This window comes from Magallana gigas, chromosome 5, assembly GCF_963853765.1.
Source record: "Magallana gigas chromosome 5, xbMagGiga1.1, whole genome shotgun sequence".
NCBI classification, from domain to species: Eukaryota; Metazoa; Mollusca; class Bivalvia; order Ostreida; family Ostreidae; genus Magallana; species Magallana gigas.
Window position 1 is genome coordinate 46,900,841 of NC_088857.1, and position 25,539 is coordinate 46,926,379.

Genomic DNA, 25,539 nt, shown 5'->3' on the forward strand with positions numbered 1-25,539 from the left:
TACCCCCTAGCGAGACCCGAACAATCCATAGCATCCTCAACTCCCTGGGGAGCATACAAGCTGAGCTGCCAAATTACGGCACTAATGCTTTACATTCACATAGCCAGCTCGACTCATGTGTCAGGTACCCATTTTAAACCCTGGATGGAGAGAGTGCGCTAGTAGAGTAAAGTAACTTGCCCAGGGTTACAATGTTACAGCGATAGCGACAGACCAGCCTCGAACCCGGGGCTACCGTGTCCAAACCAGTCGACCCTATCAAAATGTGCCAACACCTTTAAACAAACGGTTTTTCTATTCGTTTGAAGTGTAGCTTTTGTATATATCTATACGATATTTCGTTTGTTTTTGTTCTTTACAGATAATATTGATATGTCGGCGTTCCGCCAACTTTTGACAACCTGTATATGACCAATACACTAATATCACCAATTGAACCATTTTAGTGAAAGGTTAACTTGTTATTTTGACTAAAAATTACATTAATGACCAAGTCGTCTTACCGGAAATGAAGACTATTTTATTCGTATTATGATTTTAAGGGGACCTAGACACAATTTTGGATAAAAAAAAAATTTAATTGTTATGTATAAAATGGTTTATTTGTGCAACTTGAATGATTCACCAAAGTTTGAAAGTTAGATGTTTTGCTACATTCAAGATACAGAGGTTAGAAGCACTTGTTATGTAAACAAAGCTCGAGTCTTATATTTGTTTACAAGTACTGTACAGTAAAGAAATTATCATTTTTTGTCAAAATAATTTCTGACAAACAAGATAACCTGATTAAATGTGTTTCTAAATAATTATCAATAACAAAAAACAATATTAGATTGAAACTTATACGAATACCACACATATGTAAACAATAACAGGACTCGAGCGTTTGCTACAAAAAAAAACATTCTAACCTCTTTATCTTTCTTCTTTCTCAAAGAAAAATTTTAGCTCAAATCGTGTCCAAGTTGCTTCACACTCAATATACTGTTAAGCTCAGGCTTTAATGTATAGTGTGGATTTCTCAGGAATCTGATTCGAGTTACATCCGTCCGATGTACAACAGAAGTGACAGCTGTAGTGACCTTCTACAAGGACGTTGCCATAGTTAGTACAGTGTTCAAGATCAGATGTTTGATGGAGCCACTTGTTCCGGCACTCTTCCTCCGTTACACACCTGAATAAGATAATTAATCACTTCTATAGTAGTTTAGTTTTTACAGAAACAAGTTTAATTATTATTGAACAATGGCTTATATAGTGTCGATTCATTTTATTGTTGCTTTTACCGTTTGAATATTGTAGGAAACGGCTGTCCATTGTGTATCAAGTCCGTCATACAGAAATCTTCACCTGGACCACACTGTTGAAGATTGCCGGTGTAAATGGATCGTGTGTCGCACGGTATACCGTTGTCATTGTCTCCACAGATGTGACAACTCCTCATGCCTGTCGTTATGGTTTCAATTTAGTGTGATTGTGTGAAGAATGCGCAATTCATATAACTAACATATTAAATGTAGCTTTTTTTACTACTGTGTATTGTGGGTGCCTGTTGTTTTCCAGGAGACATAGAAGAGTGATATACCATGTATAAATATTTAAGTCTCATTTTTTCATAATTATCAAGTATGGGCATACCTAAAAAATATTCCATTGTTTTTTATTTGATTCAGTGTCAGATAATCAAGATTTATTGTTGTTTTATACTTTGTGCATAAAAGTAAGACTTTCTAACATAAATTCATTACGAATAAACTGTTGAAGGAATTTGAAAATTGAAATTTAAAAAATATGAGCGTGGAAGGGTTATTCTACAATGTACACTACGTACCTAATGCCAGTGTTGTTTGTTGTGTTGTGGTAGTCTCATGCTGTGCTGTTGTTGGGAGAACTGTTGTTGTTATTTTGGGTTGTGTTGTTGTGTCTTACGTGATAAAACATTGTAGCTTATTTCCCTTTAAGTGCTACTTCTTTTTTACATATTCCAAACACATTCAATTTATTAGATTTATTATGTAAAACGAAGCTGATAACTAGTATTACAACTTTTATTAACATTTTTATTTCACATTCTACAATTACATATAAGTAATACATGTAGTATAGGTTATGTGATATAATTTTTTTAATGATTTATTTAATTACGATCTTTTTCATTTAAAACAAAATTTATTTTTAGACCGTTTGCGACCATCTTATATTTAGAAAGATGGATATGCTTATCCCGAAATCTATGTTTGATTTCGAAAAAGGAATGTTTAGTTTTTAATCTCGTTATATTGATTTCATGTTTTCTTTCACAGACATCACAAACATGCAAGTATAAATAATTGATAATTGAGATTTCTTAATTTACCTGGTACAATTTCACAAACACAGGAATAGCTGCGGTCGAAATAGTTAAAATGACATTTTCCTACTAGTCCCGCAGGACAAAAGCAATGCCTGTCATCTGTACAAACTACAAAGTATGCATAAAACAGATAGGTGTATCAAAGTTAAGGCATTCTGCCTCCTAGCATTTAAATGATACGATAGTTGGAAGAATAAATTTTTTCTCACTTATACCTTTATCGATTAAATATAAAGATGTAAGAGTACATCAAATGTATCTTCATTTGCAAAGCACACCTAAGAATTCAAATATAGTTGTTACTGCATAGAGGGAATTATTTGTCCCTTTCGCCGTTGCGTCGTCAGTGGGCGAATTTAGGACTGTGCAAATTCAAATGTCTCAAATTATCGCTTTTAAGAAAATATGTCCTGGCAACTTCAAGACAAGGTGATGTGGTTTGAAAGTGACGGAAATAAAGGGCGGAAATAACCAGGATACCGTAACTTATACTTATCATTTTGAAAAAGATAGTTCAAGAATTTTAAAAAATATAAACAATTTTGTGTTTTTAAAAGCTGACAAGTGGAGTTTTTTAACCCTGAGAGGAACATAGATCTCATCGGTACACTGGCAATCCGTTGAGCGCTGCCCAAAGTTACAGTATGGGTGTTTACCAGCCGGACAAACATGACTACTACACTCGGTGTGATTCAAACATTTTATTAGAAGTTGTGGATCTACTGTGGTAGGATCTACAAAATAGAAGAAAAACAGGCTCATTTTAACTTTTAAAAAGTTTTAGCATTTTGGGGCACAAAAATATTTAGATAAAGAAAATTAATATTAAACAAAATTAAACTGAAAAAATATCCTAGAATGAAATATTATAATCATAAGTTATCAAAGTTTTAACACATTTCATTTAAAGTTATTCTCACCCATATAACCTTGATTGGACTTTGAGACTATGCAGTTTTACCTGATTTCGATTTTAACGAGGCCGGATCTAATTTGTTCTGCCCTAGATTTTTTAATGAAAATTTCTACATGAATTTCTACTGATATAATTATTATTTTAAGATAAAAAAAAAATAAGACATTTACCACACCGTTTGTTTAAGGGGTCATCTCAAAGTTTGTTAATTTTTAACATAGGACCCTATGGGATTTTGCTTGAAATGTATAAAGTTTGCACATTTTTTATATTTTTTTTAAACTTCTGCCCTAGGGATTTCTTTTTCTGTTCTACATATTAAAGTTATTGCTAAAAGGCATTAAAAAGTCAAATTAAAAAAACCTTTTACCTCCTGGTTTGTTCCAGGGGTCTTATCAAAGTTGATTTTTGTGTGCCACATTTCCCAGATTTGTCAGATAATGGCTATTTTTTATTTGCCAAAGGCGGAAATGGTGATCTTTATAATGTTATTAAAACATTCAGACATATTTAAGTATAAATAAATTTATAACATCACATATTAAGGGTCATGAATATAAAATACATGGTACTGTCTTGAAATATGTGAATTAAGCTATAATTAGACGGGTTAAGAAAACATGACTGAGGGTTAGGCTTGCTGAACCCTCTTCACGTTTTCGACCCGAGCCCAAATATAGCTTATACTTCGAGATATTTATGTTAATTCCACAATATAACATCAATTTTACGCATCAAACGAGCTATTTTCAACAAATTTCTCCGAATATCTGCAGTTGAAACTATCACGCCATGGCGTCAACCAAGCAAAAAGATGACGTCACAATACAAATGAAACGCTGCGCGAAAGCGTGCGTACTCGTTCTGTACTCGGCCTCGTTAAACCAAATTATCGGCATAAAAATAATATATACATGTCGCTTTATACCACACCTGACATGTTTGGGAAGGTTAAACAATGGTATTACAATCATATTTCTGTATTTCTTTTTCTTGTTTAATTTTGCCTAATATAATATTCATACATCTTATCTTATCAAACTTGAATAATGCTTGCATTAGTTCAAGTGTCTCATGTTTTATATGATCAGAAATAATTGAGTTGATAAATTCCGACACTAGACGTTTTGCCGTTTTGCCTATTTAAAAAATCCACGTTACATCTGCCTACTTTGGGAAGTTGTCGGTGCTTTAGTTGTTGTTGCTGTTGTTGTCGGTGCTTTAGTTGTTGTTGCTGTTGTTGTCGGTGCTTTATAATTAGTTGTTGTCGTCATTGTTGTAGTTGTTGTTTCTGTCAATAAAAATTAACATTGACACTCAATTATCTTGCTATCGAATAAAAAATAGCGAAATGTCGATATGTACTAGGTACTCCAAAACTTACCGATAGCGATGAAAGTTTACATTTGATTGACGTAAATTATCCAAAGTATTAATGCAATGTTCCGGAAACATATAATAGGTCTTGAGTGCCTAAAGATCAAGCAAAAATCCGCGAAAAGATTCCTTTTGGTGAATTGCTTGCTTTAATTCTCATCAGTGATTACATGGAAAGTTTCCATCAACTTCCGTTACCCTCCATAAGTTTGGCGAGTACCTAGTACATTTCGGCACGATGCGTTTATTCGGCACGAAGCGTCACACAGATGCGGTCAAACGAAAGAGAAAAAAAATAATCATTTTCAAACTTTGATCTCGTCACAAATCGTTTGAAAAATAAAAGAACTTGTTTAAAACACAGAGTGAAGCGGGGATATCATGTAAATGTTTCAAACATATCACTAGTTGAAAGTTTGTGGGAATGGAAAATATAAGACAAAATGTTTGGTGTTTATAAAATTTCAAAAAGTGCATGATGTTTATCATTTTTGCTCAGGAAACCTTCCGCATAAAAATATAATTTCCAGCAAAATTTGCCTGTATATTTATCTTTGATTATTTTTCTCTATAAATATTGTTTATTAATTAATTAATTATCTCAATTTGCAAAATGAATAAATATATTTATACTTACTTTAAAGCATATAGTCATGTGCACAATGAACGAAATGAAATTGATTCGGAAGGTTTTCTTCTTTTTCTCAGGATTCAATTTATTTTGATTTGATACATTACATTCGTATCTCTGACTTGGTATGACTTCTATTTAAATACAAAAATGTGTTAATTAAGACTCTTTTGGCTATTGTTGATACCTAGTCTGGTAATTAATAGTTAAGTTTTAAAGATTATATATTTATTCTATTAATAATTCTGATTCATCATGATAACTGTATTGGCCATAAAATTATATATCTGACTTCCAATGAAAGCATACGGCCAAAAGGGAATTTTTCATCAATGTTTTCTAGCACGTGTTAAATTATGTTCAGATGTATATCTATAGTGCAATTGTCTTTATCCATTTTATGATAAAGTTACTTCATTTTGTATGTAGTAAATTTGGCGAAGATAAATTCAACATGCAAATGGCTATATTTTGCTTCATAAAAGTCCTGTGAATAAACCTATACATAGGAAGTATTAAAAATGAGGGCGTTTACTAACGAAAGACTTGTGTTTCGAATTTTATTAAATTCATGACCAAAAAAAAGTGTATGTCAAAAGAATGTTTATGTAAGCTGGCAATAACATCATATGCTTTACCCGTGGGTCATTGATTATGTTTACACTTGCCTAAATATTTTAAGCATTACATGGCATGCACATTTATCCATTCTCGAATTATTTTTGTCGCAATAAGAATGACCATTTACCTTTATATGAATTAAATTTTTTCTTGGCAGGCTGACATAAAGAAAATTAGTCGACTAATCTGTATTATCAAGGATTATTTGAGGATACTTATATACTTCTTTACATTCTTGTCTAGCAAAAATGATATCAAAACAAGTCTTATGTGTTTTAAGATTTAAAGAGATACTGAGATATTCTCTAGTAAAACATATCATTTCTAAACTAGAGAAATATTGTTTATCTTTACAATAGTTTACCTCTCTAAATATTAAGTAGTAATTGTAAGTAGTCATAAATCCTAAACCATAAGTTTTCAAAATTCAATTGAAAGTTATTCGTGCATGCATTTAGATGTGTTAAACGTCACCTATACAGCTGCATCTTCCATTTAATAGACAAATAGGTTTTTCGCCAGCTCTGCAATGATAACTACATTCCAAATTGTTTTGACAGTCGACATCTGTTGAAAAAAAAAACAAATTTGTTGGAAGACAACGGACCAAATTCGCTTTGCACGGATATATCGCGCATCTCAAAGAAGCGGTTGTAACGTACATTAAATTCTCAACATTACGTTACAATCACTAAAACTCAATAAAAAGATGTTCTACGTCATCATTACACACTTAATATAATACAAGCAGTGGCAGAACTTTGTATAACTAATTTAGCATTGAATCATTATTTTTTGAAAGATATAGTATCATAACTGTAGTGGTGTGTGCATACAAATTGAGTTACGCGCATTAGTGCGTAATGAAAATGTGTATGCACACACACTGCTGCAGTTATGAGACTATATCTTTCAAAAAATAATGATTTAATGTTTCTGTTTACATTAGAACCATTTTAGCAAGAGATTTGACTTAAGGTAGTTGTGTCAAACAACGATGTAACGTAGTCTTGTCTATTTCATTGCTGTCCACTCAGCCATGGCTCTCTGAAATCAACAAGATTTGTCTGGCTTTTGACCTATGACTACGCAGTTGGTGCAGATTTCGCTTGATACCGCGTCATTTTTAACTTGTTTTGACGAAAGAAATGAATAGCTTCGTCCTACTGAAAGTCTAAGGGCTTGTTAAAATGGTTCTATTAGCTCACATGGGCAGATTTCAACCAAACTTGGCATAAAGCATTATTTGGTAAAGGGGATTCAAATTTGTTATAATGAAGGACCATGCCTTCTGTCAGGGGAAGATAATTAAAATGCATTGAAAATATATTTGTATTTTTCCAAAATCTTCTGAAGAACCATTTGATCAGAAAAGAAGATACTTGAGTGTAAGCATCCGCATGTAGGTTTGATTCAAGTTTGTTCAAATCATAATCTCCGGGGATAGGGTGGGGCCACAATGGGGGTCGAATTTTTACATAGGAATATGTAGAGAAAAAAATTTCAATAGCTGAAACTTGTGTGGAAGAATCTTCAGGTAGGGTATAATGGAGTTTGTTCAAGTTATGACACCGGGGATTGGATGCGGTCACAATGGGGGGGGTCTAGTAATTTTCACATAGGAATATATAGTGAAAATTTTCTGGTCAAGTTTGTTCAATTTATGGTCTTCGGGGGTAGGGTGGGGTCCCCATTGGGGGGTCTAATTTTTACAAATAAGTATAGAGAGAAAAATATTTGAAAATCTTCTATTAAAAAACATTTCCTTGAAAAGTTGTAACTTTATTCAAAGCAACCTCAGATAGTGTAAATTCAAATTTGTCAAAATCATAATCTTCAGGGCAAGCTAAAGGTGTAACGGAACGTTTCGCTCCTTTTGACGTTTCGCATCGAGACCATTCGCTCCTAAATACGTTCCGCGCTGAGACGTTTCGCATCGGTAGTATTTAAGTACGTAAGTAACTGTTAGCATAGATTTAACATCCGACCCGTCGGGCCTATATGCCACTTTAAACACATGGAAAAAAAATAACACAGCATTAAGTGATAAATAAAGATGCGATTGAAAATATACATGTATAAGTATATGTTTATTTTCTAAACAATAAAGATTGTCTACGTGTAAAAGATTGATATAAATATTTGGCAACCTGTCGAGGATAATTTGAAATAAAAACAATTAGTACATCTATATCTGACAATAGTAGTAATTGATTAAATCCAGTATTTTCGAAAAGGATTCTTCCATAACCTTTTATAATAGACAGTGTTATAAAAAATGAATTTTGTTTTCTACACTTGTTACAACAAAAAGTGCAAATTCGCGCCTCAACGAGTTCACCGTGGTATCTACCCGTCTCAATTCTTAATGGTAAAATCCCACATCTAAACTGAGCCAAAATTGATCGCAAATGTTTAGGCATATTTAAAACTACATAATTTTCTCTACCAAAAACTGTTTTAAAAAGTGCGTAAGTACGTAGTTTTAGAATATTAATCATCTCATTGCTCCAGAAATTTGAATAGAAGAAGTGTATTTTTGATTGTTCTATATTTGTGTCAACGATCATTCTAGAGTCAAAATAGTAATCTAAATCTAAATAGCGAAAAATTTCTTTTAAATCGCTGCAACAATTTATTTATTTATTCATAGCGATATATACAGCGATGTTTTTGAGATAAACGTTTATAAATGTGATTAACATTGATTTTATTTAAACACTGTCTATAAATGACCTTACTTATTGTTGCAAATTCACTCAGTGATGACTTGAATAATGCATCAATGTAATAATGTATAAAAGAATTATCCACGCGTTGATGTAACTATGTTTATTTAGCGGAAGGTGTAATTACTAATTTGGTGGCTCACTGTGTCAAGTTAAAGAGGAGAAACTCATTAAAACTATATTTGAGAGAGTTGGCTCTCTTGGTTAATTGTCAATTCTAGTTTTCTTTTTTTCTCCTTTTTTGTATTATCACTCTTTCACACATGTATTGTAATATAGATGACATGTATCTTGGGTCTTTTTTCTCAATACTGTAAAGTTAAAAAGTTGTCAATTAATAGTAGATCGGGTATAAAATATTATATAAAGATACCGTACTTATAAACTCGTATAGCTCTAAAATTAACTAATAATTTCCTTGTGTTATTCAATTTATTTTTTCATCAATACAAAATATTGTAATTTGAGTAAATATAGTTAGTAATAATTAAGTAAATCTTAATAAAAAAATAAGTCGTTAATCATATTTAAACATATCAGGCCATTTTTATCAAATATAACGATATAAATGCTACGTTTATAAGATTGATATTCACTTTCAAAAATCACCGTACTTATTGTTGCAAATTGATTAAGAACTCAAATAAAATCAATGAAATACTTATCCACGAGTAGATATTATGTTTATTTCATAAAGTGTCTGATTAAGGTGTTATACATGTAACTAATTTGGACACCCTCCATGTCAAGCAAATGAAGAGAATAAATTATGAGGCGGGTGTTGTTCATTAATTATGAACACTAGGGTTACATATTTGAATAATAATAATACAAAACAATACAACAGACAAATCGTATCGAGGTCCCTTTCAAAATTAACTATAAATTACTGTTAACAAATGATTATGAACACATAAATTAACGGTGCAAAGCATCTCGGAGCGAAACGTTTCAGTGCAAACGGTCTTTCAGGGCGAACAGTCCCGCATTCACCGTAGAGTGGGGCCACATTGGGAGGGGGTCAAAGTTTATAATGGAAAATAATTCAAACTATTCTCAAAAACTCAAATATTATAATATCTGGAATTACTTTTATGCAAGCATTTTGACATTCATGTATTGTTGATTCTTTAAAATTGCTTAAGACTTTGGACCCTAGACCATTCTTGGGCCCCACACGGGGACCAAGGGTTGATGTAGCTTTATATCCAACATATAAACAGTTGTTTAAGATCTTTTTGAGAAGTGCAATATGACTATAGAATATCTGGAGGAAATTTCAAAAATATTTTCATACAGGATTTTTACTACTATTGTTTTGATCTTTTGTATATAACTACATAAAGCTGATTTTATTATGGCTATTTTTCCTCAGGTGAGCGATCTGACCCCTGGGTCTTTAACCTCATGCCTTGTTTATACCTTTAATTTAGAAATCCGGTTACAGCCACAAGCGTGCACGTGGATTTCATTGTATAGTGTTCATCGTCTATGACGTCATAATAAAACTGGACATTTTAACCTTTCAATAACCTTGTGTGTTACAGTCTTATAACTGCAATAGCTTTCCGCACACTTTACATGCAAAAAATATGTGGAATGTAAATATTACACACTAGATTGCGCTTTTCAACATCTTTTTACATGCTTAAATTTTATTAGGGGGTGTCACAGTATTGAATTGAGTTTTAGATAAGCCCAAGTTATTTATAACCATCTACCTTGACAAGTATAAATACAAAGTTTGAGTCAGTGAACAAATCATTTTTCAATACTCGTATCGTATATAGAGTAAACCCGTTCCTGAGCTAACATTCTGATTTATTTTATCATATATATGTTTGGCATACACTTATAGTTGTTTTCTTTCATAAATCCCCTCGATGTGATGTACGTGACCTTTATTCATAAAGTTTTCGCAATACCTATCATGAAAAATTAAAAAAAATAACAACACATCGCACTTTGGCATTTGCTTTCAAAAAATTCAATTTGGAAAAAAAAAATTTAATGCACAATTTTTCACATAACGCTTTTCCCAGGTATGTTCAATTAGAAAAAAAGTGATACCAGCAAATGTTGAAATGTTTTATAAAAAAAACTCTATTATATGTTATTAAGGGATTGATCCTTTTATATCTTTAGTTACTCTTAATCATGTAAAATTTTCATAAAAATCACAATTGTAGAAATGAATTGGGTCTGCCCTCCTGAATATATTGGATAAGAAGTATTATGTGATGAAAATGACGTGCACAATGACCGCAGGTCAGCATTCTCATCCCTAAAATGATGAAGTGGACTTTTACCAACTAGTATATAACAAATCTCTGTCTCTCTAAGGGTATACGTGATTATGGTAGTCTGTACAGTTAAGATTTTTTGACAAAAAATATTAATTAATTGTTTATCATCATCTTTTTTGCAGAATATCTACCCTGAAATAAATTAATGACAAAGAAAGTAAATAAAGTTCAAAAACGCTGACAAAATAATTATCAAAAAAGCTCATATTAACCAACAGCTTAACACATTTTGCTCATATATAACGGTTGCATAATTTTTTGTGATATATCAATCCCACTGTACTGTTACATAACATTTTTACTACCTTTACAAAGCTCACGACGTCATACTGCAAAACAATTTCTTTAATATGTTATTTTGCATTATTTATGCAAATGTAGTCATTCCAACAAAATCATTTTGAAAGCAACAGAATTTTTTCCTCCTAAAATTAAAAATATTCCTGATTATTGACAAAACGCGTGGGGAAAATGTACATGTACACTGTTTACGCGGTATGCTTAAAACCATGTAATATACCCCTGCATGTATGGTAAAATAATTAAAACTTTAGAGTGGTAAATCACGCAACCGCGTACTTAGTACCCACGTGCAATGTTTGACTAACGCGTATTTTACCACCAGTGTAAATAACCACTGTAACAGTGTTACCTATATTGCTGAGAGTTATTTGGAAATGATTTATCTTAGGTCAAGTACCAATTTTTTGAAACAACTACGTTACCTACAGGACATAAAATAATTTAATTCCAATGCTAAATTAAGGCACTAATGTATATCTTTTACACATGCCCTTGAGTTGTGAGCCATAGAGAGCTTCCATTGGTCCCGATTAAGGACTTTATATAAATTTTTTGGACCCTCTCTAAGTCATAAATTATATGATTTTCCGTGTTGTTTTATTATAAATGTTCTATATTTTATATATCAAGTAAAGTAAAACACAACTTAGGTAAACTATAAAAGATCAGCAATGTACACCTGAATATTATGTTTTAGTATATTAAAGGTTGACTGGGCTCTCTTGACATAAAAGACATGCATGATAAGCAGTACAGTCATTCTCGTTTATATGACTCCATTTCGCTCAAGTTAAGATCTTTCTTTTTTTTCTTAAAGTAACGGGATAATATTTAGCATGTTTTGCAGTAAATGATTTAAGGACTGTATATTCAATTTATATACAATAAATCGTGTTTATTTTTTAAACGCATTATTATTATTTTAACAGCCAAATTATAGATGTCACAGTGGTTTCCATAAGTCGCTATATAGGCTCAATTTTCAATTCTTTATTCACTCAAGACCAGTTCACTGGTATTTGAGGTTCAAAATCAGTATATACAAATGTACACGAACACAGTCAAGGATCACATGTACAGTAGGAGTAATAATGACGAAAAAAGGTTAAAATTACAATACAATAGGTTGTTAAAGTTGGTTTCTTGAAGAACAGATTTTGAAAATTCTCTTAATAAATATTGACACGTTTTTTTGTTTTTCTACATTAAAAGTATTCAAAGTATTCATGAGCTCGTTAAATTTTATAATATTTGGGTTTTCATAATATCTCTTGGGCAAAAACATTTTCTATAAGGCTTATGATAGTGGTTGCCCACATTTTAGAGACTAAATTGTTTGCCACTCGTCAATATTTTTTTTAATCAAGGATTGCTAAAACCTGTCGCAATGTTACCATTAACAAGCGTTACCAATACTTACTGTCAGATAGGAATGAAGCCAAAACCGATCTAATCTGAACCAAGTTTCATTTAATATATCTATTTAATAGGCATTTAACTAAATCGTCCGTTTTTACTATATCACATTTTCATTGTTCAAAAACTCGGCATCTATCCGATTCTTTTCACTGTCATATATATGATTAAGGAATAACAAGCGTCACTTCTTTTTCTCAGCGTAAACAGTATAGTCGATTATCAATCATATAACATATATGTAAGATTTTTGACAATGCACATAAACCAAATTATTAAAACAATCTGACAAACTTAATTTTTTTACAACGTAACCTGTGTAATGGAGTAGCAATTTTGAGAACGACTGAGTATCTAATGCCTTCACTGCAGCCACGTTGTTACTGTTCAAGCAATTATACGAGACAGGTGTTCATTATAGCATTGAATGATTTATTTTTGACGTCGTCGTGTCAATAACTGTCGTCAGGCGGGCAGACAAATTGAATGGCGCGCTAGATTCAATGCTTATATCTACATTCCCTTACTGATGAAATCAATAATTTACTTAAATAAATCGATACAAATTGCACAACACGGAGGGAGTAAATTAGTACCGGCAAGAACAGCTGTTTTCTAAAAACCGGTTTAAATTGGCTATCACATAGACTGTTGAGTTGAGATCGATGAGAATGAAATTATAATCCATGAAAAATAACTCTTGAAATATTGCTTTAAACAATAAAATCAACTTTTTGTTGAATAATTGTAAATCATGGTGCTTTGACAACATGTATTAAATATAAATTTTTTAATCTTATTACATAGAAAACATTATTTGTGAACTACTTATGTAAATTACATGTAAATTCATACGCAGTGATTAATTGTTGCATTTAGAGGCATTTATACATCACAAAATTTAATTTAAAAACACAGTTGAATGTAATTATAACATACATGTGACATACCATGCTTCAAAAAAGGTCCTATCATGTCTCTAAATCTTCTTTACTGATTTATTATATAACATACCTCCACAATGGCAGAATCCACGTGCACAAAAAAAGGTTTGAGGGGCATCACAATGGTAAGAGCAGTCGATGTGAAGACACTCTGAATCTTAAGATAAATGATGTTAAGCAATTGAAATAGAGATGATGTTAAATAAGTTGAATATGTGTTTGATACCACTGCACAGAATATTAAAAAAATAAATCAATTAATTACAATTGACTTTTGAATAAATTGAATTGTTCCTTCTTTTTTTTTAAATTTCAAAATATTGTTAAACGTTGGACTAAAACATGTATATACACATTCAGTAACTACACAAATTTAAAAAATATATCCAATAGGACATCGTATACTATAAGCATTTGACATAAAATTTGAAAGAAGGAAATCGAGAGAATATATTATAGAACCCATTTATTCCAACACAATTTTAAAAAATTATAATAAATGAATAGGAATTAATATGTGTACCTAAAAAGCTGTCCACTTCAAAACAACTTTCGCTCTTGGCTTAGTTAGTTTGTCAAGCACTTGACGTTCGTATGTTTTTTTTTATAAATAAAATTAAATATTAGTGTCAGATTTACATACTACCTGGTATATTTAAGACTAATTCACCGCCAATGCACAGTGTTTGTGTTGCAATTTCCCATTTTTGTTGATGAACTTACCTATAGCTTTACAAATGCAGTGTCTATCATCGGAACAATACGGCCTCTGGTTGGTCCTACAGTGGTGCCCACATTGGGAGTTTTCATAGCATTCTAAATATGTTGAAGCAAAAAATTATAATAAATGAATAGGAATTAATATGTGTACCTAAAAAGCTGTCCACTTCAAAACAACTTTCGCTCTTGGCTTAGTTAGTTTGTCAAGCACTTGACGGTCGTATGTTTTTTTTTATAAATAAAATTAAATATTAGTGTCAGATTTACATACTACCTGGTATATTTAAGACTAATTCACCGCCAATGCACAGTGTTTGTGTTGCAATTTCCCATTTTTGTTGATGAACTTACCTATAGCTTTACAAATGCAGTGTCCATCATCGGAACAATACGGCGTCTGGTTGGTCCTACAGTGGTGCCCACATTGGGAGTTTTCATAGCATTCTAAATATGTTGAAGCAAAATAAGCGGTATCTTTTGAAATTATATTTTGCTGTACAAAGACACTTAAATGACCATTCAATGTGTAATTATTTTAATCAAATTAATTTGTACTATCAGATTGATATACTATTCTTTAAATTAATTCCCACCGATACAAGCCGGTACATGTTTTGCAATTTTCAGTGTAAATGGACATACCTCTACAGTGGCATTGTCCTTGGGAACAAAACGGCCTCTTGTGGTCACAGTGATGACAATCTGAATGTAGACAGCATCCTGAATGTGCTGAATAAAAATATAATTTGAAGCAAAATAAGGTGTACTTTTTATATCAAAATTTGCTAAACAATTACTTATAAATGGCAATTCATTATAAACTTTAAATATGAACAGAAGGAAAATATATGATCACATAGAAAATAATTTTTTATACCTGATGACGGAAATGTTAATCTGTATCAAACAAAGCTTCTGAATTTTTATCTTCATAAAAAAAATGTCAATAAAAGTTTTTTAATCATAATGTTTTCTGTCATTGAAAATGTTAATTAAAACTTCTAATTTTACCAAAAGAAAACCCTAATTTATATAGCATTTAATATAGACGTTGATATTCGAATGTGCATAGAATACAGATACAGGTATAAGTGGTCACAAACAAAACGGCAGTTAATTTCCGATTATAGATATGATAGACATGTGGGATACCTTTTTGAATAGTCTGAGTGCTAAGCGCACCTTACTATTCTACATGTAGTCATTCTAAGGACACATCTATTTATGCCCAAGACATCTTTGATTAGATAGAACTCCTAAAACATTGACTATCACAAACCTCGAGACAAATATCACGTTACAAACATCATTCAGTTAGAATTACCTGTATTGTGGCCGTCACGTTTCCTGCCGTCGTAATGACAGTCCCTTTTCTGTGAACCACCTCCAGTTCCTCTTCGACTGTGTTCTGACGAAATACTCTCAGAAATCGAAATACTCAAGGCTGGGGTGAAAAAAAATACACATATTCTTAAATATTTACATTTTCCAGTGTCTTTGCCTGTGATAACACTACGTATCGATTTTGTACTATAAAACCCATAACTTCAAATGACGTATAATTAAGGCGCCAGCGGGGTTTGCTTATTCATATTTAAATATTTAATCGAACAATGGCTTAAAATTATATAAATATAAGTAATAAGGAATCATTCTTTGAATATTATGAGGTGATGATTTCTGTCGGGACGTGATCAAACCTATCATAAAGCCCTTCGGGCTTTATTGGATTTGATCACGCCCCGACCGCAATTATCACCTCATAATACTCAAAGAATGATTCCTTATTCTTTAAAAAAAATGCAATATTTATTTAGATTTTTATACCCGCACTTTCGAGTATATTGTTGTTACCCAGTTCCGTGCGTCCGTCAAGTTTTACTGCTCTTACATCTTACATGTATAAACCAGCAAACTGAACTGTTGGAGTTTGATTTTAGGTGTCAAATTGTTTTGTAGAATGGCTTCAAAAATTCATTGGTAGTTCTGGGAGTCAAGTAATTGGTAAAAAATTACGTTTTTCACAAAACCTTTCACCTTTTCACCTTTTCCTCGAACTCCTCCTACATTTTCAACAATAGATTAATCATCAATTTGAAGATGTTTTGGAGTGTCCTATAGATGCGCAATATAAGTTTATGAAGGTTTGTGAAAGGACTATGTGCGGTTTTATGCATTTTTTGCCCCCAAAATAAAAGTTTTAGAAAGAGCTTTAAAAATAAGGTGAAAGATAGTTAAAATCATATTAAAAATAAAGGTGTAAAAGGTTATCACCACAGTGACGTCATAATGTAGAAATGACGTCATGAAGATTGCATTATTTTGATAAATTGATGTTTTGTAGCAAACTATGGGTGTTTTCCGGTGGTTTTTCGACTGGGAAACATCGAGCGCAGGCTTGCTCAAGTACCATATTTTAGTATGATGTGTATAACTATCTGAAGAAAAACATATTTTAAAATCGCACTTGAGCAGACCTGCGCTCTATACTTCCGAAAGCAAAATATAGAGCAAAAATGAGAATATTTTCATTTGTTTGCAAATTTGCGGGAATTAGGTCATTTAGGTGACGTCATAGATAAAAAGCGAATGGGCAATGATGACTAAAATCAATATTAAAGTTATAGGCATCCTCTATACAATGATTTGTGAAGATTTGATTTTTATACGATATAATTTAAAAATTGGTTGAAATCGGGGGCAGATATTAAATTTTGACCATTCCACACATAGTCCTTTCACTTTTGTCCTGGGGGTCATTTAGTGGCTGAAAAACGACGATTTTTTTTACAAAAAGTCTGGTTTCAAAAACGTCAACATTTTTAGCAGTAGCCAAATGGTCTTCTTATTATGATGTGTGATCAGGTTTCAGATTTTTTTACCACGGGGAACAGTGGGCAACAAAATATACGTGGGGGGGGGGGGGGTTTGCAAAAAAGTATGCATATGGTTTCCGGAACTACTATTACAACTTATGGAGTAGGTACGCCATCTCTTGGGATATGATAGGGGCTGTTTTATAGATGTGCAATAAGGTTTAAAATTTAAAAGTCAAATAGTAGCAGAAAATTGACGTTTATCACTCCTTAAAAAAACCTAGATTCATGAACTCCTCTTATGATTTAATGAATAGACACATCATATCTTGGGTTATGATATGGGCTGACCTATAGAAAAAAAAATCTGGATCCGCGCATGAATCCCCGCTTAAACTGTAAAAAAAATTACTTTTACATTTACTTTTTCTTAAAATAAAAAAACCTTACATTCACTCTCGTCTTAATTGTTGAATAATTTAATGTTATAATCTGGAGTCTAAAAAGTTTTAAAAAACTAGTAAAAAAAATATTTTTCTAAAAAAAAAATCACATTACACTTTGCATAATTTACAAATGGTTTATTGAGATATGATAAGAAGTCTTATTTTTACCTGGGACCAATACCTGATATTCAAGGTAAACTTAATAACAATAAATTATTAAAATTAAATGTTTATCCTCCACACCCCGCCTAATCAAACCTGGGTCTAGTGAATCAGAGTCTTCTTGCATCTTACATTCTTACATTTGTACAGTAGCAAATTTTAAATATTTTCTTGATTGGTATACTGTAGATGCACATTAAGATTTTGGAAATTGCTTTTTAATTTTTAAGATAAACAAAATGTTATATTAATTCGGAGCAATTGTCTCCTAAACAAAGCAAGGTCATCATTAGGCTAGAAATTACCCACATGAGTCAAACACTACATATGAATAAGATAAAATATTTTATCATTTCCAGTAATGGAAAGTCAGGGTGTCTCCAAAGGGACATAACCTATAAATACACTGTACCATATGATGCACAATGACAAAAAGAGAGGATAAATATGGTTTAGGGATGGGAATCTCAAAAGTTATCAAAATATATCATTTCCTATTTCAGAGGGAGGGGGTGGTTTAAAGACAACTCCAGGGGGTCATGTACTTTACACCATTCGATGCATCATAATGACATTAGAAAAAGAATATCTAATTTATCATTAAAGTTTAGGGAAGAATTACATTCTGATATATGTGATACAAAATATAGTATATTTGTGGAGCAAATAGTACGTTTATCATCAAACATTGGAATTTAGGAGCGATTCTTATCTGTACTCTGTCCAAGGATATAATATCCTCGATTCACATTTTGCCTAATTACTCGATATCAATGAAGGTACAATGGGTTCAAATGATATTCATTCAAAAGTATAAAAAATGTCCTTGTTACCGTTGAAACGTACCATTTAACTTATCAAGTTTCAATATACGGCTAAAAATGTGATCTCTAAGGGGATTTTATATTTCAGCAGACCCCGATGATAACGTCAAAAAGTTGCGGGAGGTAATCCGAGGGACTTCCGAATAGAGAAAAGATGTAAATATTACCCATTATGAATCATAATACGTTATTAAGAGCAAGGGTCATATATTGATTGCATATTATAGACGTACTAGTTCTACAGCTGGAATCAAAAGCACGATGTATGAATATTAGAAACCGTAGCAAATGTGTATTGATAATCAATGTTAGAGTTAAAAATTATCTAAACGTGTATTCGCACACTAGAAATAATAAGATTTTTTCGGGGTACCCCTGACCTGAGGTCGAAATTTGCAAAAAACACCTACAAAAGTTTTTTTGGAATTATTTGTATTATAGTGGTATATATATACGTGTTACACATGTAATAGCTCAGTTGGTTTCCATTACTGCATATCTAAAGGGTTTTTTTAAATCCTGGTTTGATTCTACCTGTTGGCATGGTTTTTAAGATTATCGGCTTGTGTAAACACCTTTTCACTATCATTTTACACATGGTTGTGTATTTTGTATTTTACTCCGATTTTCTTCCTTAAAATGCATGTTTGCTCTTCAAATTGAAGTCTTTTAGGAAAAAGTATAAACTGAACTGAAAGCAATCAACCGTAACTATACATTAGTGTAAGCACGCTTTGTTTGAGGACAAGAATAATTCACTAGTTACTATGACAGGTGCCACGGAAAAAATAATCATGCCGAGCAAAAACTGCATTCCAGAACATCTATAGGAAATAGTACAATTATGGGAGAAGTACTGCAAAGTAGATGCAATTCATTCTTTTCAAGGAACGTGTGCATTTTGCGTTATCCTCCCACATTAAGGACCACATCCCGTAAAACATCCGTACCAACGAGGGACATTAATGTAAGAACTTGCTTGTCAATCGCTGTGAAAAATAAGTTCAAATTTTTAAAAACAAATCTTGTAAAAACATTGCATCTGGTTTAAGCAATTAAATGTTTTCTTCTTGTTGATACATGTTCAAAACTGAATAAAATATATGGAAAATAAATACCCGATTTTAACGTCATTGTAAACACTGCATATGTAAGAACTGAATCATAGTTATTATGATTATATACGGAAAGGAAATAAAATAACACATTCCCTATTTTTTAAAAGGATATTGTGTTAAAGTGTTCAATAGAATGAAAAAAACAATGGTGCATAAAACGACCTTTGAAACTGCGTCACACGAAACTTTCGATAGTTGTTATAGTCTGTCCTAAGATATGCATACAGCCCATTTGGGCCATTTTTTAAATAAAAATACACATGCCTGTGAAAGAAGTGCAATTGAAATCGATTGACACATTATTGATTTTCACTCGGAAAAATTCACAGGAACAAAAACAGATTTCTTACGGAGATTTATAATGGGGAATACCTACATCCTTTTTCATTCGGAAGACACTCGGAACACCTCGCGCAATTTTTCGAGTAAAATTACCAGAGTAATTATCGAGTAATTAGGCAAAAATCTGAATCGATGATATTTTGGAACAGAGTATAATATGTCCCTGGTTGTAAATCAATGCATATAAAGATGTATCGTATTGTAGAAATTAAAGACAATAATTTTTTTTAAAAAAGCGTCCATAACTCATACTGCTCGGACAACGACCGTGAAACTTTTTCCAATCACTATACATTATGAAAACAAGAACCTAAGAGTTTACTGTGTATGACCCAAAATCATGAAAGGGAACGGAAATCGATATGCTTTTTGTAAAGACAAAAACTAATACCTGCCCTGTAGGTTAATTCTTTTGTTATATACAAGTGATCTTTTTAAAGAGAATTTTGACATAGACTGAAATCTCTGGTCTGAATTATCTCAATGATATAATTTAAAATATTTTAATGGCAATGGCTTTATATAGATATGGCTGCTTTCTTTGATTTTACAAAAAATATCGGTTACCTGCAAAGAGAACCAGCATGCACATAAAATATCTCATCGTCATCATCAGAGGTGATAACAAAATGCTGCTATAAAAGCGGACACCATAAGTAGATATACATATAGTTATAACAGCAAGGTCAGAATATACTGATAAGACATTGATTGCATTGTAGACTGCAGTGCACTCCTATTGTGTGGTTTGGAAAGATTTTTAAAAAAGCCATCATTTTCAATTTTAGTAAATTATGACTACTCAACGAATATCATATCAAAGTATCATACAAGAAATGGAGTTGTGTTTAGTTCACGTGTAAATTAAAGCTGCTTGGTCCGATTTTATATCAAATTTTATGCACGCTTTTAAACGATGGATATGATAAGTATATGTTCAATAATAGACATTGCAGTAGTTTTCCCAGTCAATTGAGCCAAATTTCAATAAAGAAAAATACGTACAAAATTTGACAACAAAAAAACGACATAAAAGGGTACTGCGTTATTTCGCCTCATGTTAAAGTTTACCCCTGACTACGCGACGGGTATGTGTATTACGATTTTGACATCGCTTTAAAAAAGGTCGATATGATCAGACAAATTACAAATAAACATGTGTACGTTTTGTTCGCTTATATTTCTGAAGTTTGCTTTCTTTACAATCGATGAATAGCATGCGGGTTGGATAACCCCATTTATTTGGGGGACGAAACCAAACTGTTTCATTTTCTTAACATTCCCGTGATGCATTTTGGTTTGTTTTTTCGTTTGCCCAAAAAGAAATTATTTTATTTACTTTGAATATTTCTAACTTTGAAAGAGGGCTGATTCTGCTGGTGTAAATAGGAGAAAGTCCATAACTTTCTAGGATAAATGGTTTGTTAAGAAAAAAAATTGATACTGCAATAACAAAAAACCGGACCAATCAGTTTAAATATTTCGTGAGAAAGAGATATTCTATTAATTTCAAAGTATTGATTAGTCCACGAATATTTTTTGGGAGGGGGTGCTTTGATAAAAATTTTGATTACCAAGAAAGAATAGGTTATTACAAATTTTATTTATCATTCAAAAATGGGAGCTAATGGCGATTGCAGTTTTTTGTATGTTTATTTTTGTATGTATTACAATAATATTTTTAAAAATATGTTCATTGTTTTAAATCAATTTTATGAATGAAAAATAAGTTGCCACTAATAATAAGCAGCACCATGACTATGAACACAATTTAATGTCGTATTGTTGGAACTCGGTATGAAGGCAAGAATAAACTGCATGTAATCTAACCTTCGTTAAGTTCAGAGACGTGTTTAATAGGTTATCTAATTTAATATCTTGACAAACCTAGCTATAACCTAGAAATGATAATCTACTTACAACGACAATATATCCCCTAGTTACCTTGCTTGTTTTGGAGCAAATACCACAAGTGTAGTACTCCTGGTGCTTCCTTACATTTACGAGTGTTAATTTCAAGTTCTAAATTTATATCAACAATTGGTCGTATATCTATCTTGATATATTTAGGTTGATTTGTTGAGAATTACATAGGTCCAATACTGTACCTAGCAACTTGATATTGAATGTACAAGCTAGCAGCGAAGCAGACTGTAGATGAATAAAATAGCCTTGAAATAACATTAAGGGGGGGGGGGTCAACAAATTTGCAAAGAAAAACTTTAAAATTACTTTAATTTCTTCTTAATCAAAATTTTATTAAAGGACACCCCCTCCCAAAAATATTCGTGGACTAATAAAAACTTTGAAATTAATAAAATATCTCTTCCTCACGTGACCTAAACACAATTCCATTTCTTGTATCATACTTTGATATGATATTCGTTGCGTACTCATAATTCTATTTAAAACATGTGGTTTTTGAGGCCCATTTTGAAAATAGGGTACCTTACTTTGAGACAAAGATACAATCTAAATAAGCAAGCTTAGACACTTTTCAAAACAAATGGTTGTAGAGAGGACACCAATGAACCCCTTTCATATTTTTTTCAGATATTTAAATCTTCAAAAGAAGTATGTACCTGCCCAGTTCGACAGCTATGCATTATCCCGTTCTTGTATGCATATTTTTTAAACAAAATGGCAGGTAGGAGTTCTTATTTTTTTTTCTCTTATATCTTTTGGCAACAGTTTTGGCCAGTTCCGGGGAGAAACAAGCCAGTTCAAAAACTGTTTACATTAATTTTACAAGATGGCCGCACATCCCCCTTAATCATATTGTACAAATATGACATTGTATCATATAATTAAATAATATTGTTTCATATGATAAACTTCATTTACATATCATACAATATGGTTTTGTATCATAGTATATGATATTGCATCAAATGATATGATATTGTACCATACGATACAATGCAATCTTGTATCAAAAGATATGATACAATATTGTATTAAATTAAATCATCTGCAAGGTCGGTAAAAATAGGACCAGTTATATCATAGATACAGGACTTGCTCGGTCCAGAAACTTTATCCAAGTCCAAGCGCCGACACCGACGACGCACAAGCTTCTCCCGACTTCATCTCGGTGATTTAAAAATGGTCATGGTCCTCAAGTTTGAAAAATACAACAATTTTTATAACTTATTGTCTGTGTATAAAATGAACATACCATAGTATTCCATAAGGAGTATTTCATACATGTAGTTCTTGATCATATTCGTGATTCGTAATCAAATCAAAACCAAACAATTAATCAAAGAACTGAAAGTACTGATAGACGGAGGCAACTAATAAAAAATGAGATTTTTTTCAAATTTTAAGGTTAAGAAGTTTAGGAGTTAAAGACTGCAATAATAAATACCCCAGATTTGGACCTACTTTGAGAATCTTACGTCTTCGTGCTCTTTACACAAATAACAAATATATTACACAACAGAAAAAAAAGATTTTAATAATTTCGATTGAACTTCCGGGAGTTCAAACAGGTAACACGTAGCAGAGGTGTACGTCGCAATTTTTCTCAAATTCAGCAATATGTAAAGCGCTGATCGGTTTGCAACTTTGCAGATAGGTTAGTACACGTGCATTGCACACCTGAGCACACTTCGTGTTGAACAAATGTTCCTAACATTGATGCATTTATACGTCATTTTGTGCATTTTTTGTTATACCTCAGTTCTAGATACCTGAGTGAACAGGGCAAAACACCGTGACGCAAAACTATTAATAGACTGGTAGTGTGGGTAGTTAGGGGCGACATAAGGGTTGTTTACATTGTTGTTTACCTAGTTCATAATGGGTGGTAGTGATAAACAGTCAAAAAAGCGGAAAAAGAAAAATAGAGAAGACTACAGATAATGAAGAATTATTAGACAAGTCAGCGAGTGATTCGTTGCCTATAAGTGAAGTGATAGGGCAAGCTGAAAGAGTACGTACTATATGGGGACAGCGACATCGTCAAAACATCTACCCCAGTAAGTACTCCAACAGCTGATCAAGTCTTCAGAGAATCAAATGTTGAAAAACAAATAAAAGACACAAATAAAAAACTAGACAAAGTGATTAGAAAATTAGTGAAGCTTGATACAATAGAACAAAAGCTACTTTCCATTGACTCAAGACTTTCTAGTGTCGAAAAGTTGGCAAATACTCACGAAAGTAAATTTAAAGAAACAGAGACTAAATTTAAAGAGACGGACACTAGATTAAAAGCTGTCAAAGAGAAAACGATAGAACTAGAAAAAGTGCTGGATTTGTATCAAATAAAGTGCATGATTTTGAAAAAAATATCCAAGAAATGAAAATCAGCATGAATAGAAAGGAACAATCACAGAAAGAGCTGTTAGACGAAATGAAGAGAGACATCAAATCTCTGCAAACAGAAAAATAAGACAATGGGCAACTAAAGGATTCAATCGTCGATCTGCGATGCCGCTCCATGAAATACAATCTTGTGTTTACGGGGCTAGGTGGCGAAACAAAGGAAGAGGACACGGAGGGCAAATTGCGAGACTTCATATATTTTAAATAAGGAGTTGACTGGAAAGTGGAGTTCTGTAACGTGAATCCGTTCGGTCGATTTCAACAGAACAGGAGCAGACCTATCGTTGCGAAATTCCTTTTCGAAAATGACAGAGTAAGTGTCCTAGAAAAAGCCTATCAATTAAAAGGAAGTGGATTCGGTATAAATGAACAATTCCCGCACGCTATTGAGGAAAGACGAAAACAACTTTATCCTATCATGAGGGAACTCAGAAGACAAGGAAATAGAACCAAACTAGTGAAAGATCGTCTGTATGTGAACGGGAAGTTGTATAAAGGCCCAGAAAGCAGAGACGAACACCACACAGGAACACCAGATGATAGACAACAACGCCACGCAGCCACACTCGTGCAACACATAACTCGATCGACAGGAGCCCAAGGACGACCAACCGAAACAGCAGGACGGCATGAAAGACAGACTACACATCCAACGACCGCGTACAGTACAGTCGCCTCCAACGCGTACACTGGACATTCTACCAGTCACTAGGACAGGCTCGGGAGTAGGAGTGCGGATTTATCTATCATCGCATGGAATGTTAATAAAGGCCTAAAAAATAAACTAGATAATCTAGACTTTGTAGAACTTATAATGAAATATGATATAATTATTTTATTAGAATGTAGGATAAATCAAGATGATTGTTTAGATCTACATGGATAAAATAATTATAGTTTTCATAGAAAAATGAAAAAGGGGTGGCATTGTTATCTTTATTAAAACATGTTAGACATGAACATATCAATTGTAGACCAATTTTGTAGTACTGTTGTCTGGATACGTTTTGAACATAAAAGTAAACAAGGTACGCCCATTTTTGTAGCCGCATGTTATATACCCCCAGAAAGTAGTGTGTTTTATAAAAAAGAGAAAGTTGATATTTTTGATTATTTAGAAGAATCTTATTGTAGTTTTCACCATAAAGTTTATATATATATGTGGTATGGGACTTTAATGCCC

The 25,539-nt window shown here is 32.4% G+C and overlaps 1 protein-coding gene across 1 annotated transcript; it reads right to left on the bottom strand.

Moving 5' to 3' along the window:
* Positions 1-563: 563 nt before the first annotated feature.
* LOC136275636 (uncharacterized) lies at positions 564-20,709 on the bottom strand. The gene is made up of 13 exons (XM_066085261.1): positions 20,592-20,709; positions 15,641-15,760; positions 14,959-15,045; positions 14,668-14,760; positions 14,320-14,412; positions 13,667-13,753; positions 6,373-6,465; positions 4,441-4,560; positions 2,956-3,087; positions 2,357-2,461; positions 1,832-1,924; positions 1,287-1,446; positions 564-1,174 (listed from the first exon to the last, which is right to left on the bottom strand). Exons 1-13 carry the CDS (start codon positions 20,635-20,637, stop codon positions 994-996), a joined length of 1,410 nt encoding a protein of 469 aa, XP_065941333.1. The 5' UTR covers positions 20,638-20,709; the 3' UTR covers positions 564-993.
* Positions 20,710-25,539: the final 4,830 nt, after the last annotated feature.

What these genes read in the sequence shown, in the direction of transcription:
- LOC136275636 (XM_066085261.1), bottom strand. Translation starts at nt 20,637, where the DNA reads ATGATGACGATGAGATATTTTATGTGCATGCTGGTTCTCTTTGCAG. An exon ending in AGGACAATGCCACTGTAGAG is followed by an intron (nt 14,761 to 14,958) that starts GTATGTCCATTT and finishes CAACATATTTAG; the next exon opens with AATGCTATGAAAACTCCCAA. An exon ending in CTGCATTTGTAAAGCTATAG is followed by an intron (nt 13,754 to 14,319) that starts GTAAGTTCATCA and finishes ATTTATCTTAAG; the next exon opens with ATTCAGAGTGTCTTCACATC.